At 42.2% G+C, this 19,210-nt stretch overlaps 1 protein-coding gene across 3 annotated transcripts in view; it reads left to right on the forward strand.

Moving 5' to 3' along the window:
* Positions 1-19,210, forward strand: part of GLIPR1 (GLI pathogenesis related 1) — a 19,782-nt gene continuing 572 nt past the window's right edge. For 2 of the 3 annotated variants that reach the window (XM_002920639.4, XM_034644149.1), the window contains exons 1-5: positions 1-142; positions 465-740; positions 1,999-2,241; positions 10,668-10,780; positions 17,281-17,363. In XM_002920639.4, coding sequence (XP_002920685.1) covers positions 549-740; positions 1,999-2,241; positions 10,668-10,780; positions 17,281-17,363 — 631 coding nt within the window. In that variant the 5' untranslated portion in view covers positions 1-142; positions 465-548. Of the gene's footprint in view, positions 143-464; positions 741-1,998; positions 2,242-10,667; positions 10,781-17,280; positions 17,364-17,467; positions 17,544-19,210 lie in introns of all 3 variants that reach the window. The other variant, XR_856961.3, reaches the window with a different exon arrangement.

Genomic DNA, 19,210 nt, shown 5'->3' on the forward strand with positions numbered 1-19,210 from the left:
CAAACCCTCTCTGATTAAGGGGCTGGAAAAAGGTTGATTTGCCTCATTCAGGAAACAGGCAGCTGAGGATGACAGCTTGGTAACTTGTCCAAGGTCTTACAGCCAGGGAGGACCAGAACTTAAACTAAAATGTGAAACTGAGGTGAGTGGTCTCTCTCCCATTCTCTCTCTCTGCCCTCTGTTTCCCTTGGTCACACACACACACACACACACACACACCCCATCCTGAAAGAATTCTGTCAAGATGTTAGCCAGATATTCCAACTGCTACGACTCTTAAAAAGTTTTTGAAAAGCATTTTGCAAGACGCTTAGGGAAGTGAGAAATATGTTACTGAGAACCACTGCAAAGACAGGGTTAAAAGCCCCAAAGTGGCGGCAAACCATATATGGAGAAACCCATTTCTTTAAACTTGTGATGAACTCATGGTCTGTTTTTTTTTTTTTTTTTTTTTTCCTCTCAAGACTGAAGTCAGGAAAACTGAGAGCGGCACACACGTCAGGAGTCAGGAGCAGCGGTGGCTCTGGCGTCCAGCCCCCCGGGGCTCCATGCCAGGCACACCCAGCATGCGAATCACACTTGCTATGACAGCTTGGATCATTTCTGTAGTTCCCAGTCAGGAATATAGAGCAAACAGTTTGCCAGATGTCGAAAATGAAGATTTCATCAAAGACTGTGTTCGAATTCATAACAAGTTCCGGTCAGAGGTGACTCCAACGGCCAGTGCTATGCTGTACATGGTAAGGAAAGGGCAGTATTCATGGCATAAGTAAGTAAAAACAACGAATGTGTACTGACCTGGGTGGTAAATCCTTGCTAATCCGGAACGCTTTTTTTTCATCGTGATTAACGTGTGCAGTAAATTCGTGATCTGTGATCAAAGCGAATCCGGTTTATCTGTTGACTCATCTCTAGCAAGGAAGCTTGGCAAGTACATTTTACTTTTCTTTTTAGACACTTCTTCTCCTCTGGTCGTAGATAGATTTCACACTGTTTTTGTCTGGTCTCTTTCTTCCCTGTTAATTTTTGAAGGTTTTTTTTGTTGTTGTTGCTTATTTTGTCTCTAAGTTGTTGGGTTTTGTTTTGGTTTTGGGGGGGTTTTTTGGTCTTTTGTTTTTTTGTTTTTGGTTTTCTCTTTTGGCTGCTGGCAAAGTATTGGCTTTCTCAAGGAAGGCAGCATGGCATCTCAGGAAAGGATATGATTTTGAATCAGTCGGGCTTGGGTTGGAGTCCCAGCTTGGCTGTGAGCTGGATTTTAACATTCCTGGGCTCCTTAGGGTGGGGCCTATTGTGTTTATTAAATTATATAAACTACACGAAACAAAGCATACAATATTCTGCACATAATCGGCCCACAGTGAAATGTTGATCTGTGTCCCTCATGTAGTTTCTGAATTCCACGAGTTTCCCTCCTCCCCTCTGCAGTAGCGGAGACCCCACTTAGCTGAGGACCCCGGTGCAGTGGTTCCTTCTCTAGTTCCCTCATCACCCTCATCATGCCCCTTTCAAATTCTCACTCTGCTCACTCCAGTGACATTGCTTGGTAATAGCTTTCATTCTTCTTGAACGGGAAGGAATAGGAGCTTTTTTCAGGAGGCTGGCCAACTGGGGAGGAGGCAGACTCTGGTCTGAAAGCCAGCCCCACGCTCTCTGCCCCGCCAGGAGAGTTTTAAAGGACCAGGGTGTGGTTCATCAGTGAGGGGGGTGCAGTGGCCTGCAACATTTCCTGATTCTCTGCAGATTTGGCGATGCCTACTTACAGCCTTCAGGGCTTGAGAGTTGTGCAAGAGGTACAATTCCTACTCTGTGACGTGCGAGGGCTTTCGGCTCTCTCGTTAACTGTTGGAGGCTGAGGAACCCTCTGATCATCAGCTTTCTCATCTTCCAGTGTCTACGCGGATCCCTCTTCAACTCTCTTCCCTCGCTGTCCTGGAAAGATCTTTCCAAAATCCAAATTTCATTCCTGACCCTCTTATTTTATAATGTTTATTTTGGCAGACTTGGGACCCCGCACTAGCCCGAATTGCAAAAGCCTGGGCAAAAAACTGTCGGTTTGCCCACAATGGACAGCTGGGGTCGAACAAGCTGCACCCAAATTTCACTTCAGTGGGAGAAAACATCTGGACTGGGTCTTTATCCATATTCTCTGTGTCTTCAGCCATCACAAACTGGCACAGTGAAATTCAGTACTATGACTTCGAGACTCAGAGATGCAGCAAGGTCTGTGGCCATTACACTCAGGTAAGTGTCTGCCCTGTGTTGTCGTGAAACCCTCTTTTCAAGGGTAAAAAAGAAAACTGGAATCTGGTGTTAAGAAAGTATATAGTAAGCCAGTGCACCTGTAAATATGAAAGAGTAGGTGTTGCAAGCTTCCTTTAAAAATAAATAAATAAATGGAGCAAACTTCCATAGCAGGGGAGGCAGTGCTTGAAGCGTTCAGTTATGTGAGTCAGCCTAAAAGTGAGCCTCAGCGATCTGGACAGACTTCGGATGTTTGACAACAGCAACCCCCCTGGGGGACTTTATTCCATGTGTGAGCCATCAGAGGACGTGATGAGTGAATGGATTGTCAGGGATGAGTCCTCTAGGGAATTGGAGGCCCTTGATTTGGGACTCTAAAATTGGGAGAAATCAGCATCTCCAACAGGAGCTTCAATTCCATAACCTCCCATTCCTCCAAGCGCGGGTGGAGAGCCTATGATGTGTCCCACGAGGACGACAAGAGAAACAACAGAGGAGAGGCCAGCATGTAAGCTTGTGTAAACCATCCTGTGGCTATTCCCCTCTCCCCCAAAGTACCATATTTAGTCCCAGTGGCCACATTCAGAGCGTCCCATTGAGATTTTTTTTTTTTAACATGTTTGCAACATGTGGAAACAAATCCCTCGGGAAGCATCATCTATGGTCTACTTATTCTGCTGCCTCCCTGTCCCGGCCACATTTCATTTATTTACTTTTATTTCCTGGCAGTCTTTGTCAAGCCAATAACTAAAGGTGCTGACCCCATGTCTGACTGGTTCTAATGTACAAAAATGTGTTGAAATGAGGGATGAGGGCAAAAACATTTCTAACAAGGTAGTAAATGTGGACTACTAGGTTTTTTTAAAGAGCAGAATGTTGGAAAAACTCTCAATGTCGTTCAGCCTTGTAAAGCCTCTGGTCTCACTGGTGTGGTTACAGGTAAAACGAGGCTGACATTGCTATTTATTATTACGATGTGACAGGAAGGGCAGATTTCAGTGACATTTTCACCTCAAGATTATTATCAACAAGGAGGAGTTATGAAACCACCAGTAGCATTGGTCTCTTTCTTGAAAATATAAATAAGGTTTCCCCTAGACTTATACCATAAACCATTCATCTTGGCTTATGTTCACAAAAAATTGTAACCAGAAAATCGATTCCACCAGAATCCCACAAGTCCTCAAGGGCCAGAAAGCTAACTTCAGGTTGTCTACAAGTGGTAGCTGGTACCATTAAACGTTATGCTGTTTAAATCTCCAAAAATAATGGTCAGTTTGAGGGGACGGACTCCCATTCAGTCCGTGCGTAAGCTTCCACCCTGCACGAGGCACTGTTGTAAGGCACTCCCTGGTCCTATATCTTCATACAGATTCCTGCCAAACAGAGCCTGGGCCAACAGCTTATGTCCTACCATATTATTGAGGAGTACAATCACCAAGAAGTCAAAATGAGGAGAAATACTGCATGGGGTAGGGAATGAGGGACACAGATGGCAATGGCCCCTGACCCTTAGGAGGTGACCTTTTTTGGGAAGAGACATGTGTAAGCAGATGTAATACGGCGCATGGTTGGTGCAGTGTGGAGAAACTGACGAGGTGCCACGTGGGTAAAGAGGACACAACAACGTATCTGGCCAAGGGGAAGTACGGAGAAATAGAAGTTGTTCACACAGCAGGAGGCTTATCAGTGTGTTCTTAGAAACTGAGAATTTATCAAATGGAAAGGAAAAGGAAGAGAACTCCAGGCAAAATTAACGAGGTGTCCAGTGGATACAAATGAGCTTTGTACTTCGGAAGAATGGCTAGTAGCTCGCCACACCAGGTATTTGAAGATCAAAGGACTGTTAAATTGACCACAGACTCCTAAATCATGCAAGTCAACACACTCCATGTCCGTCATTCCGGGGACTAAAAACACGAGAAGGAAAGTTAATTTTAAGTCTTCTAGACCTGAAATTTCAGAGATGGCCCTCCCCAAATTAGCTGAGCTTACTTGTAAATTTTCCCCTTACAGCTAGGACAAAAAAAGCAGGGCTCACATTTTGGACAGGAGAAAGCGCATTTCCTTGCATCCAGGTGTCCCAGCTCATGTTGAGTGATCCTAGCCTGTTCTCTCTGAGACCACTACATACTACTCCCAATTCTGAAGAGCAAGCCTTACCCTGGAGAGGAAGTCCAGGGACCCCCTGGGTGCGATATCAGGGCAGCAGCAACCACTTCTAAGTGAGCCTGGCACCTCTCTGTCCTTTAAGATCTCCCTGGAATCTCACCACAAACCCGTCAGAGCCGCAGTCATCCACAGATGAGTCAACGGGCCTCAGGGAGATGAAGAAGTGGTTTTCCTAGATTTGCGTCCTCGCCTGTGTGCACCCAGTCTCAGCGGGTCTGCGGGAGCGCCGCTGAGCACCAGCCCCAGTCCCGCCGCAGGGTCCCATCTCGGCTCCGGCGAGAGGAAAGAAAATACCACGAACCAGGAGAAGCACACGCGCGCCCTGGTGGGGAAGGAGCTGCCCACCAAAAGAAGGTGGTGCCGGGAACGGCTGCCGCAGATGATCATAAACTTCAGGTCTCCTTGAAGAAGTTAGGGGCAAACAGTATCTCCGTCTTGAAGAAGTGACTATGTTCACAAACCAAGGAGCCGTGATCCACTTTCACACCCCAAAGGTTCGGGCATCCCTGGCAGCGAACGCTTTCGCCCTCACGCGCCGAGCGGAGACAGAGGTGGACAGAAATGCTACCCAGCGGCTTCAACCCACCTGGTCCCCGCAGGCCGCCTGTTCAGGAAGACTGGCTGACGCTCTGCCCGCACCGTTTAGGAGCAGGAGGACGAAGTTCCAGATCTTGTGGATTTTTTTTTTTAAGATTTGATTTATTCACTTGGCAGAGAAAGAGAGAGCAGGAGCGGGGGAGAGGGAGAGGGAGAAGCAGACTCCGCACTGAGCTGGAGCCCAATGTGGGGCTCTATCCCAGGACCCTAGGATCATGACCTGAGCGGGAGGCGGACGCTTAGCCATGGGCCACCCAGGCGCCCCTGGGTCTTGTGGAATTTTGATGAGGTTTCCAAGAATGAAGCAAACTGACCTGAGTCATCTTCTGAAGAAGATAAACTTAAAGAAGTTACTGGGAGCTGCTGTTGTATGACTGTTTTTTTAAAATTTTGTTCATGGACCTGATGAAATATTTTTTCATCATTTCATCCTTTTTTCATGGCTCTGTAATATTTTTTAAGCCCAAGCCTCTTGGACACTGCAGCTCTTTTCAGTTTTTGCTTAGATACAATTCATTCTTTGCAGCTAATTAAAAGGAAGAAACCTCAGAATAAAGTTTGAAAGAAGGTGAATAAAGTTCTTTGCCCAGTTAAAAAAAAAAAAAAAGCTGTTTTCCCAGTGTCACGTAGCTAGTAAGAGGAAGGGCTGGGATCCTGATTATCAGGTATGTGGTGAGGATTAAATAATAGGATTTATATAAATTATCTAGTAAAGTGCTGGTACTTAGTAGGCATTAAAAAAAGGTTAGATCTCCTTCATGAGCTGGGGGTTTTTTTGCTTTTTTTTTTTTTTTTTACCAATTATATTGAAAGAAGATTTTGACAGCCTGGTTAAAGATCACTTAAAATATAATGTTTTCATCTTGTAAGAAATCTCACCTGGAGATTCAAGACTACTCAGTTGCCATTTTAAGTTCTTGCTGGAAATTACCTCAAGTGGGTATTATAACCTCCCACTTATCCTCATCTTCTATTAATAAAAAGCAAGTTATTTTCAGATTTTGGCTGGCGAAACAGTGGTTGTACAGAGTAAAGACAATAGATTTAGATCCAATTACTAACTCATAAAGATGTGGTATTTCTTGACACATTAGGTCAACACTTTAGCTCGGTCTTCACTAGAGAGAGATTGCACTAAGAATTGTGGTATATTAATATGGGAGATTAGATATCTTGTTGCCGGCAATTCGCCTTTATAAAACTTGGGAATAGTTGACTTCAATATATACGCGGGGCAGCGGCTTAGGTTTGGTAGTGCTGAGAATGCCCACTAGATGGCACCATACATCTCAATTTTGGTTTTAATCCCTGCAGGACTGCCACCCTCCCCAAATCTTTGTTTTTACACTTTTATTGAACCAATGAAAGTGGGACATGTTTCACAGTTTCTCTACGTGGTTTTATATATGTTGCTGTATTACCATGCTCTTGATAATAGTGCCTGATAATGAGTCAGAAGGACTCATACTGAGACTGGAAAGAAGATGGTGGGAAGGGGGCCTAAACTCCAAAGGAGAGACGCGCCTGCCCCCAGTAGGTTCCCCGGATGCAATGTTTTTTAGAAAGGTACAGAGAACGTTATCCTCACCAAATAGTGAAGGAAGCTAAGGCCATGGTCACAGAGTGAGTGGCTGAGCTGGAATATGAACTCCGTCTTTGTAGTCCCAGAGCCCACATGTTGAACCCAGAACCTGAATGCCCATAAAGCTTTTAGAAGAGACCAGCTTGAATGGAGACTAAACTGTGGGACATCCGGGCAGTAAAGAAGTGAGCCCAACAGTACAAATGGGTCTCAAATGCTTAGGCTTCGTGCAAGAAGCCAGAGTGGAAAAACTATATTTAAACTGATCCCATTTACATAACATTCTGGAAAAAGCAAAATGATAGGGACAAAAAACAGACTAGTGATTGTCAGGGGCCAGGGGATGGGGGGAAGAGCCGACCACAAAGGAGCACAAGGGAACTTTTGGGGGCAATGGAAATGTTCTAGGTCGTGAATATGGTGGTAGCTACACAACTGTTTTTGTCAGAATTCATGGCACTGTCCATCTAAAAAGGATGGTTTTCACTGTGTGTTAATTACAACCTGACTTTAAAAAAGAGAGAGAGACCAATTAAAACAAAGTGAACGGTAATTAACATTGCACACCCTTGGAAACAAAGAGACCAGAAAAGAAAAGTAAAAGACAGTAGAACAAAAGAAAGAGCATAAAGCATTAAAGATGTGTGGGAAGCCCAAAGATTAAGAATACCTGAAATGAAACAACACCTGAAGAAAGTGCTCAGAGACCAAAGAATAAAAAATATAAAACGATTTTACTAAGGTGATAGTAAAAGGAGAACACAGACAACATCGCACCCAGTTAGCATGTATCATAATCACCTGAGGAACTTGGTAACATATACATTTGATTCTTTTTTCTTTTTTACGGCTGAATAATATCTGTAACACATTTTTCTGAAGAAGAAATTCTGCCATTTGCAACAACATGGATGGACCTGGAGGGTACTATGCTAAGTGAACGAAGTCAGGCCCTAGAAGGACAAATACCTTCTTAAATGTGGAATCTACACAAAAACAATCTCTTAGAAACAGAGAATAGACTGGTGGTTGCTAGGGTGGAGGTGGGGGCCAAAATGGGTGAATGTGGTCAAAGGCTCAAATTACAGTTATAAAAATAACTAAGTCCGGGGATGGAATGGACAGCATGCTGACTGACCACAGTTAACAATACTGTGGTATATATTCGAAAGGTGCTGAGAGAGTAAATCTTAAAAGTTCTCATCACAAGAAAAAACAATTGTAACTATATGGTGATGGATGTGTTAAATAACAAAAATTCATCTAAGTAATGTGTTAAAGATCTAATTGGCTTTATTAACTAATTCACAAATCAGGCAGCATCCCAGCCAGCAGGTAGAGGGGAGCTCCAAAGGGCTACAGAAAGGGAAAGGTTTTTAAAGGCAGGACAAAAAGTCAGAAACAGAAAAAAAGGATTATTTTGAATGAGGTCATCTTCCTTTGGGGAGAAAGGGGTCTTATTAGATGGTTTACCTCATCTTCCTTCGGGGGTTGGAGAGGTCCCTGTGACAGATTGGCTTATTGGTGCTGACCAGAAAGTCCCTGACCGCATTTCGGGGAGAGGTTGAAAGTGCAATTAGGTGAGGCCTTAGGCCACTTATGGCCTAGCATAAGTGATGCCATTTCAGGCCTGTGATTTTCTTTCTGACACATGTTAACTAGATTTATTATGGTGATCATTTCACAGTGTATAAAAATATTGAATCATTATGTCATATACCTGAAACTCGTATAATGTTATGTATCAATGATAGCTCAATTAAAAAAAATACAGATTTCAAGGACAATCCCAGTGACTCTCATTCAGCAGGACTGAGAGGGGCCCAGAAACCTGCATTTTAATATAAGCTTCCCAGGTGAAATCACCTTGAGATACAGCGAAGAGAAATTTAAAACTTTGTAAATGAATGCAAAAATGACTGGAAAATGTAAGTTCAAGGATCAAACCTGAGGATTCATGGCCATAAAGCCAGGCTCTCTCTCCCTGAGCTAAAGGTCTCAGTTGCCTGCAGGGGATTCCTGTGTGATGTGAAAGGAAAAGCCCCCTACGTTGACAAGGGCGAGAACCCGGTCCCTTGCTGAAGGAGAGCGCCCCTCCTCTAGGGGGAGCAGTAGCTGCCTTCCCACAGTTGCCAAACCAGAGGACAGGTTCAGAGAGCTGCAGCCCTCCCCCGTTGGTTTTGACCCCATCCCTCCTGCCCCCTCAGCCTCCCTAGACACTCCCCCACACACAACCCCACCTTTAAGACTTGGAGAAGCACAAACTCTGATCCACATCTCCCCTCCCTCTATACTCTCTCCCCAAGGAGTGGTTTTCATTGATTTTTTTTAAAAAAGCAAACTTGAACTTTTTCTGATGTGCACAATGATTCTGACCCAAGACACCAGCCGTGTCTCAGTTCTGTGAGACTTTCCCATCTTGGGTTAGCATATGCTGCCCTCTCTGGAAGAATTCTGACGCTTCGACAGCTCACTGGGCTTGGGTTCGTTCCCACGTCGGACACTCCCTTAGCCCCCTCTGCTCCCCCTGCACCATAGTCACACCTGTGCGTAAAGGCCCCATGGCAGCTTTTCTCTACGTTTTGTAAAGGCGCCCACCGGCTTCCGCTCACTCCCTCTGTATCCCCTGTATTTGGCACAGTTCTTGTCACAAAATTGCTTTTGAAAAAAATGAGTAAGTAATTTAACATGCAATTTGGTCTCACTGTAAAAAACAGTGCATTTAATTGCTGGCTTATCTCCAGACACTAGCTCTTTAAAAATATTTTTTTTTCTTTAGGCTTCTGTGACATCAAACACTCTTGGTTAAGATGAGCTGTATAATTTGGGGGGCTTCATGAAAAATGAAATGTCCCTTGTTCAAAAATCGGGGAAGATGCCACTAAACATGGGAAAATATGTGACAATGTTGAACTAAACCAAGTACGGAACTCTTCCGACCATGGGGTCCAGTGCCACAGCACAGGGCCCTCTCCCTGACGCTGCCTCTGTCCTTGGTTTCCCTCCTATGCCACTTAGCACTCCTTTTTAATCCGCTTTGCTGGTTGATTTTCTTTTCCTCTTTACCCCATGCTCTCATTTACTTGTTTATCTATCATCTTTGCCTATGATCTAATCTAGTCACATGTCTTCCAGATTTCTATCTCTAGCCTCGCTCTGTCGCCTGAACTATAGATGGTCATTTTCAGCAGCAAAGGCACTCTGCACTTGGATGTCTCATAGGCATCTCAAAGGTTACTGGGCCTGAACAGAACCCCGGTCCCTGCTCCCACCCACCCTCCTCCTTCCTTGGTTTTCCTCATCTTGGAAGTGTTGTTCAGGCCCCAAATGTTCCCACTTCCCCCACACTCAAAGCACAGGCAAATCTTTTCAGCTTTAGCTGAAGCTGATGGATTCCCAGGAACATGCCACCACCACCCAAGTGTGGGCCACCATCTTGTCCATGTTGTACCACTGAACCAGCCTCCCAGATGCCCTCCCTCTTTCTTCCTTTGCTCTTCTCAGTCCATTGACTTCATAGCAATCAAAGAGATCTTTCTGAGATGGGAAAAACAGTCTATGCTCACTCGCCTACCAGATTCCCTGTGACCTGCCCCTCTGCCTCTTACCTCAGTGCGAACGATTCTCCCTGTTACCTGGATCCCAGCTCTGCTGGCCTGCTCCCTGCCACTCCAGCAGCCAAGCCGGTTCCACCGCGGGGCCTCTGGGCCTCTGCTCCCTGGGCCCAGAAGGCTCTCCCTCCCACGTTTAGGTCTCCTGCGCACTCATCCCCAGTGCTGCCTCTGCCTCCATGGCCCCTTCTCTGGACACCCAGGCTCAGCCTCTCCTCCCCAGCACTATTTTATTTCAAGTGCCAAAAATTATCTTAATATCATGTATATGTTTATTTCACATGCTCCCACCCCAATAATAACAATTCCAAGTCTTGTTTCCAACTGAATTCTGAGCACCTGAGTGCTCCCTGGTAGCAATGGCTCTACCTACTAGAGTGAATACACCTCACTGTGTTTAAGAATCACACTCAAATATTCACTTTATTGTCTCCCTCCCACTACAAACCCTTATTTTCTTTCAGGTGGTCTGGGCAGACAGTTACAAAGTTGGCTGTGCGGTACAGCATTGTTCCACAGTGGATGGCCTGGCGCATTTTACCAATGTAGCCCATTTCATATGCAACTATGGACCAGGGTAAGTACCAAATCAACCTCTTTCTAAATTTTTTAAAATCCTCCTTAGAAGTATTTATCTTCATTATAGAAAATTAGGATAATAAAGTAAGTGTAAAAAAGAAAATTAATATTACCATTAATTCCTCTACCCAGAGATCTTCTCCATTAACACCTGGTACATTTCTTTTTTTTGATATATGTGTGTATCTGTGTGCAGACATGTTTTGCACAATTTTTAAAACAGAAATAACTCAGAATTAAATTTCTCAATTTATGTAATTTATTTCATTTACTTTTGAACATTATGGTTTTGAAATGGATACAATTTTTCTTCCTTTGGAAAACAAGGTAGACCCATGACATGCCCCCCACCTTTCTTTAAACATATATGTGTGTTTATGCATCATACACATTATTGAGAAAATGGAGATCATACCAGAAATACAGGTTATTTTTTACTTTAAATTATACCATGAACATTTTCTGTGTCATTAAATTTTTAAATATGATATGAATAATTAGAAAAATAATTCACAAAGATGGCGTTGAAGGTGAAGTAGGAAGCCTCTGCCCCTCTCAAAGCCAAAGCCAAGGCTTTGAAGGCCAAGAAGGTGGTGCTGAAAGGTGTCCACAGTCACCAAAAAAAAAAATATATATCCACAAATCACTTACTTTCCAATGGTCCAAGACACTGTGTCTCCAAAGGCAGCCCAAATATCTTCAAAAGAGCGCCCCCAGGGGAAACAAGCTTGACCACTATGACATCATCAAGTTCCCCCTGACTGAGCAAGTCAGCCATGAAGAAAGCAGAAGACAACAACACACTTGTGTTCACTGTGGTTATCAAGGCCAACAAACACCAGATCAAACAGGCTGTGAATCAGCTCTACGACATGGATGTGGCCAAGGTCAACATCCTGATCACACCCGATGGAGAGAAGAAGGCACGTGTTTCAGTGGCTCCTGACTATGATGCTTTGGATGTTGCCAACAAAATTGGGTACATCTAGGGCACCTGGGTGGCTCAGTCGGTTAAGCGTCTGCCTTCAGCTCAGGTCATGATCCCAGGGCCCTGAGATGGAGCCTTGCTTGGGGCTCCCTGCTCAGCAGGGAGTCTGCTTCTCCCTCTGTCACTCCTCTCTGTTTGTGCTCTCTGGCATGTGTGCTCTCTCTCTCTCTCTCAAATAAATAAATAAAATCTTTAAAAAAAAAAATTGGTATCATCTAACTGAGCCCAGCTGGTTAAACCAAAGCATACCTTTTTTCACCATAAAAAATAGAGTAATACTTATAAAATGCTTACTATATGCTAAGCACTTTTTAAAAGATTTTATTTATTTATTTGAGAGAGAGAGAGAGTGCTTGCTTGAGCTGGGTGGGCGGGGCAGAGGGAGAGAATCTCAAGCAGACTCCATGCTGAGCACAGAGCCCCACATGGGGCTCCCATCTGCGACCCATGAGATCAAGACCTGAGTTGAAACCAGACTCAGACGCTTAACCTTCGGAGCCACCCAGGCGTCCCACTGAGCACTTTTTGAAGTGCTTCACACATATTAACTTATTTAATTTTCATGAAAGGTCTTGAGATGGGACCTCTTACTATCCCTGTTTGGCAGATACGAAAACTGAGGTACTGATGGGGTGAGTAGCCCGCCCAGTGTTTCACCATTGGTGACACTATTTCTTACATCACTGTGTCATAGCTGGACTGTGACCCGAGCTTTCTGGCTTCTGAGTCTGTGCTCCAGATGGACACAACAGCTCATCCTACTGAAGGATTTAGATTGTTCTCTGCATTTTAGTATCTGATGCACAATCTTATATAGAAGTCTTGGGTCCCATCGATTTCCCTACAATTCCTAGAAATAGTGAACATCTTAAGTTTTTAAAAATGCATATGGCCAAATAATCCCCTACTATTATTTACACCAATTTATACTCCTTCCTTAGGATTGGGTATTATCATTTTTTATATTTTCTAATTTGATATGAAGTGTTATCTCATATTTTCTTTTGCATCTCTTTGACTACTAGTGATCATAAAATTTCAACTGATTGCCTATTTACATTCCTTCTTTTGTGAAGCATATGTTCTGCTCATTTTTCTGCTAGAGTGGTTTTCTTAACGATTTATGGTAGTTTGTATTTTAAAACTTTTAACTGTCATATATATAACTTTTTTAAAAGATTTTATTTATTTATTTGACAGAGAGAGAGAGAGAGCACGCACAAGCAGGGGGAGCAACAGGCAGCGGAGAGAAAGAAGCAGGCCCTCCACTGAGCGGGGAGCCTGATGCGGGGCTCGATCCTAGGACCCTGGGATCATGACCTGAGCCAAAGGCAGATGCTAAGGCAACTTAGCCACTCAGGCACCCCAACATTTTTTTTTAATTAATTTGTTGCCCTTGAATTTTGTTTGGATTTTTCCAATCTTTGGGATTCCAAAAGATTTGTTAGAAGCCTCTTTCTCTTTCCCTGAAGTTATGTTCAGAAGAATGTTTGATAGTTTGAGTGTAGGTGGAAGTGAAAGGACTAAAATCAGGTGTCATTCATTCAGAAGAGAACAACTTTGACTTAAAATCCCAAAGTCAGAAAATAGGGAAAACCCAGAAAATACCAGCCAAAGCCATTAAATCAATCAGTGGTGACTTTTCATGACATTTATATAGCTTAACGGTTAAGATATGGGATCTTGAGACCTACCACCTTGGTTCACTTACCTTGGACAAGTTACTTAATCTCTCTGAACTTTAGTTTCCTCCGCAAAAGATCAGGATAATAAAAGCACAGACTACTTATCAAGTAGGTATGAAAATTACATGAGAAAGCTAAGCAAAACACTAGGTATATGTAATACCTGGCAATGGTGATTATTTGAGAAGTACTCACAGTTATTGTTATGATGAGGCCCAAATGCCATCTCCTCACTTATAAACTCACTTTACTAATGCCTTTTGAGTTCTAAATAATAAGTTGTAAAACTTATAACCAGTTATAATGCTTCTGTAGAGTAACATTCATTTATTCATACAAATAATTCATAAATTCAATTATTCAATAAATATTTATTTACTGAGCTTCAAAGGAGAACCAGCCACAGTCCCCGCTCCCATGGAATTTGTATTTGTAGGGCAGAGAGACAATAAAAATACAAATAAAATAACCACATGATGATAGGAGTGATGAAGGAAATACCAGTGATACCGTAATCAATACTATCAATAGGCAGGACCTTATTTGGATAAAATGATGTATGTACTCGAGCGTAGGCATGAAGAATAGAGGAACCGGACATGTGAAGAACTTCACAAACAGATCTGCCGCAGAAAACACCTGAAAAGCTTTTGTGGTGAGGATTCAAGAATGGACAGAAAAGCAGAGTGCGTGGACCACTGAATGAGAGGCAACTGGGGGAAGGAGGCAGCTCAGAGTTTGCAGGGCCGTGTAGGCCATGGCAAATTTAACCTGCATTCACATCACGAAAAGAATCCTCCAAGGATAAGCAAGGGAGTGACAAGACCTGTTTAAATTGGGGGGATCTTTCTGTATGAGATGTGGAAAATGGACTGGAGGGCATGGGGTAGGGGGAGCACAGAGACCAGTTAGGGATGTCCTCATTTTCTACTGCCTTCTGAGCTGGTTTTTCTCCTCATAGGCCCCCATTCCACATAATATCCTCCCCATATTTCTGAGATTTCCAAAGAGTGGGGTGGAGGGTGCTTAATTCTCCCATCACCTGTAACTCAAGCTCTGGAGTCAGTCATTGCCCAGAAGTTTTGACCCCTTCTCCTGGCTGCTTCAGGTCATTCTGATCCTCATTTTTCAAACACGAACACAAATCTCCCTTCATTCCCCTGGACCCCTCAGAGCCAGGCTATCTGGTGACTAGTGGAAGAGAGGATTACAGCACGGAAGAGGAAATGACAACCCTGACCACCAGATACTACAGGACCTAGTGTACCCTGCCTTAAGGACCCTTACTCACATTTATCTTTTTCTCTAAAGATCTATCTTTACTCAGGGCACCTCGCTGGCTAGGCCAGTAAAGCCTGTGACTCTTGATCTCAGGGTTGTGAGTTTGAGCCCCAGCTGGGCACAGAAATTACTTTAAAAAAAACAAACAAAAAAACCTGTTTTTTCTCTTCCTCAGTCCCAGGGTCCTGATTCTCTCAGGCTACCAGAGGAACACTAAAATTTCCTGCTTCTTTATGGACAGAACACTTTAGGGCCCTTGGTCTCAATTGTTCCTATCCAGGCAAATGCAGGCCTTTCCAGTAGCATATTTCTCCTGGGATGAATTCTGCCATTTCCCTAGAATTCACAACTGTCTTGTCTTTAGCCTGGTTTTTAAGTAATAATTTCTTCTTCTTTATAGTTTGGAATACACAATTCAACAAAGAATGAAACAGCACAACCTTATTAAAAATATTCTAGAACTTGACCACTCAATGAGTATTGTGCTAACAATGCATGATATCTCCATGATTAATGTGTATTTTGGAGGTCTTTTGTAATTGTTATCAGAATATTCCTTTGATATTTTCCACAAAGTAAACTAAGCATGAGGATAAACTTAGTTTCTGAAACCTGGATTAATTTGGAGCCAAACAAGATTAGAACATATATTTGGTGTTGGAAACACGGTGTTAATAAAAAGTAATGTCTCCTTAACTTTGGAGGTAAAGCTATAGTGTTAGGGGAGGGAAGTCGAGTCCATGAACTTGGATTAGAAAAAGCTAAATCTGTATTTTCACTAACCTCTACTGAGAATAACATTTCATTATGTATGGAGACAACGCTTCAGTCACGTCAGCAGTGATGTGCCTCTGCGTTGGTACTACTCCTTCGTAAATCGGCACATTCCACTTGCTGCAGAGATCTCAAAATATGGTTGTAATCTATCATTAAAGTTCTATCATCATTAGACCTCTTGCTAGACCTTATTTAACAGAGAAGCACATATTGCTCTATCAAAAATATTTTTAACATTTTGACAACTATTTGAACTTACTTGGTTTCCTTTAAAATCTTACAAATTTTATTTTATGCACTTATTTTTTTTATAAAGATTTTATTTATTTGACAGAGAGAGAGACAGCCAGTGAGAGAGGGAACACAAGCAGGGGGAGTGGGAGAGGAAGAAGCAGGCTCCCAGCAGAGGAGCCTGATGCGGGGCTCGATCCCAGGACCCTGGGATCACGCCCTGAGCCGAAGGCAGACGCTTAACGACTGAGCCACCCAGGCGCCCCTATTTTATGCACTTAAAAACAAACTATTTGGGGGCACTTAGGTGGCTCAGTCAGTTAAGTGTCCAACTTCTGATCTCGGCTCAGGTCTCTATCTCAGGGTTGTGAGTTCAAGCCCTGCACTGGGCTCCACCCTTGGCATGGAGCCTACTTTTTGAAAAAAAAAAAGTAAAAACAAACTACTTTGAGAGTCCGTAGGCTCCACCAAACTGCTAAAAGGTACCACGTCACAAAAAAGTTAAGAACTCCTTACCAACAAAGATGACTGCAATGGCAGATTTACTGAAATGCATATACAGGTCTCATCATTACTACTCTGAAGATATTCATGGGGATATAAAATGTTTGGATTATTTCACTTTCCAGTTTATGACCTTGGTCAATTACTTACACTCTGTGCCTCACCTCTAGCTATACTGGTGAAAAATAAATAGTATCTTCCCCATAGCTATTGTGAAAATTAACTCATTCAAGAATGCTTAGTACAGTAATTATATGCTTCACAGCACATGTTTTATATGAAAACAAACTGCACTTTAGAAATTCCCCCTATCTCTATTTTCTTTTGGAAGGCACTTAGCCCAGCCAAACGACTCCTGTCCAGTGAAAATGTGGAGGCTTGTTAAACTGAGAAGAGTAAATGTGGGTCATGAGACCTTAGGATGGGCAGTTTTTTGGATGGCAGTGATTACACAGACCGCAGTTAGGTAGAGCGAGCACGGCTCTAGAGTCAGACCAGTCAGGCTTCCTTTTGACTCTGACATGTATACACTGTGGTTTTTGACAAGGTAATTTCTTAGAGCTCCAGCTTCCTTATCTGTAAAATAAAAATAAAAATAGCTTCCAGAGTTGTCTTAAGAGTTAAATGAGATGATGTAGGTAAAGACACAGGTTCACAGACATAGACACATAGAATAAACTCTGTAAATATTTTTTTTCAAAGATTTTATTTATTCATTTGACAGAGAGACAACCAGCAAGAGAGAGAACACAGGCAGGGGGAGTGGGAGAGGAAGAAGCAGGCTCCTAGCAGAGAAGCCTGATGTGGGACTCGATCCCAGAACGCTGGGATCATGCCCTGAGCCGAAGGCAGACGCTTAACGACTGCGCTACGCAGGCGCCCCTAAACTCTGTAAATATTAACAGGCTTCCACTTCCTGTTCTTAGAATCTGTGGACTTCCATCCTACAGATTTAGCCAAAGATTCACAGTTAAATTATACTGGGGAAAAAAAAAACTCTCCCCTAATGGACAGCTTTTTTCTACTTTATAGACAAACCTACCAAAGGCCATACAGAAAAGGATCTACTTGCACTGCCTGCCCCAAAGATGACAAATGTTTGGATAATCTTTGCAGTGAGTAAAAGAAAAATATTCTTTTGAAAATAATACACTGTGTTTGAAATTAGAAAACCTTCTCTGCAGAGTTAAGAATGTAAATGTTTGCTTTATCCTAATAGCTATTTTCAGGGAAGTTGGCATCAGGTAGCAATCAAACTGATGGCTTACTGTCCGAGGAATGAACATCCATTTAAGGTAAATTTAAGGAAGGAAATAATATCTTTCTTATTTAGCTCTAATTAGTACAACAAAAAATGACTATGAGGATAGAAACTGTAGACCCAAGATCTGCTAATCTCAGCAAGATCAAAAAACCTCCTGATTCGTAAACACTGATTTCTCATCTTCATTCCAGGTATAGCCATACCTTTTTGATCAGCTCTCTGAGCCAGCCATCTCTCCCCTGGTTCAACCATTCACTTCACTCACAGCAGTTTTGTTAAAAGAATTCAGTAGCACGTACCCACTATGTAACAAATCTCTTCTTGTAGTATCAATTTATTAACTGAATTTTTCCTTTCATGTTGCTGCAACACTATAAACTTTACTATTTTTTTTTTCCAAGTTAGGCAGTGTAACATAGTGTGTTAAAGCCACACATTTTTCAAACAGTATGCCCTGGTTCAATTTCCAGTTCCACCACTGTGACCTTGGGCAACTGTCTGAACAGATTTGCTCAACAATAAAATGTAGATGGCAGTATCTCTTCACAGGTTTGATGAAACAGATCAAGGAAAAAAGAAAAAGAAATATTTATATTTAGAACAAAAACCTGGCATACAGTAGCACTCAGTAAATATTACCTATTATCCACAAATTCATCCTTCCTGTACTCCCAAATGTTGAGTTTACTCTTGGTGTTTTCTTCGTGCCCAAAATTTGTCACATTTTTATGCCCATGAACAAACCCCATGCTGCTTCTTTAAAATCTGTGGTGAAAACTGAGAGAATTATTTTTAAATTATTTAAGGAGTAATTTAATTAATGCCACTGGTTAAATATCTTTCCCACTGGATTCTAAATTCCAAACAGGTAGGAATTATGCCTAATTCACTTATACCCTAGTCTGGCTGGAAAATAAGCACTAACTTGAATGCATGTTTCCTTAAAAAATATTCCTTCCTTTTAAAAATCTAGACAATTAGTAACAACTTCACAATGACAAGAATAAAGTTCCTGGAGTTCTAGCTTTTGATCTTGGGAACTAGCTTGAAATGGCCTCTAATCTTGTGGTATAAAAATTCAGAAAACGAAGGCTGTGATCCAATAACGAAAAGCCTCTGGGCCCTTAAGAAAAATAAAGGGCAAAGATACTAATGTGCACGGGGATAGAGCTTTTAACATATTCCATCTCCGACGAATTATGACAAATACTGGAGGAAAAAAAATTCCTTTCTGGCGCCTTAGGTACTGTTGGCAGGTTCAATAAATACCCACGGAGGCCAAATCAGGTGGTTTTGCATAATGTGCTGGCTGGGTATGTTAATGATACATGGGATGATTTTAGCTAGTACATGAATGTACATTTGTTTCAATATTCAAGAGTTGAATATTTAACATTTAAAAAATGTGTACGTAAGAAAAAGTGTAACTAGCACAGGAACTATTTCCAGGAAAATATTTTAATAAATTGCTCATGCTGTTACTAATAATTATTATTTTTAAATTCTAATAGTTTGTTATTTTAATTGTATTTATTATCTGCTAGTTATGGTATGTAAAATTATTTTCCACTTATAGTAACAGTATATAAAAAGTTTATATATAAGGTCAATTTAAAAATGTCAAGTTAGTATAGTCAGTACAAAAAATCTTTAAAAACCAATGTTTGAAAAACACTGTAAGAAAGTGAAAGTAACGCT

Source organism: Ailuropoda melanoleuca, chromosome 15 (genome assembly GCF_002007445.2).
Source record: "Ailuropoda melanoleuca isolate Jingjing chromosome 15, ASM200744v2, whole genome shotgun sequence".
Taxonomy (NCBI): Eukaryota; Metazoa; Chordata; class Mammalia; order Carnivora; family Ursidae; genus Ailuropoda; species Ailuropoda melanoleuca.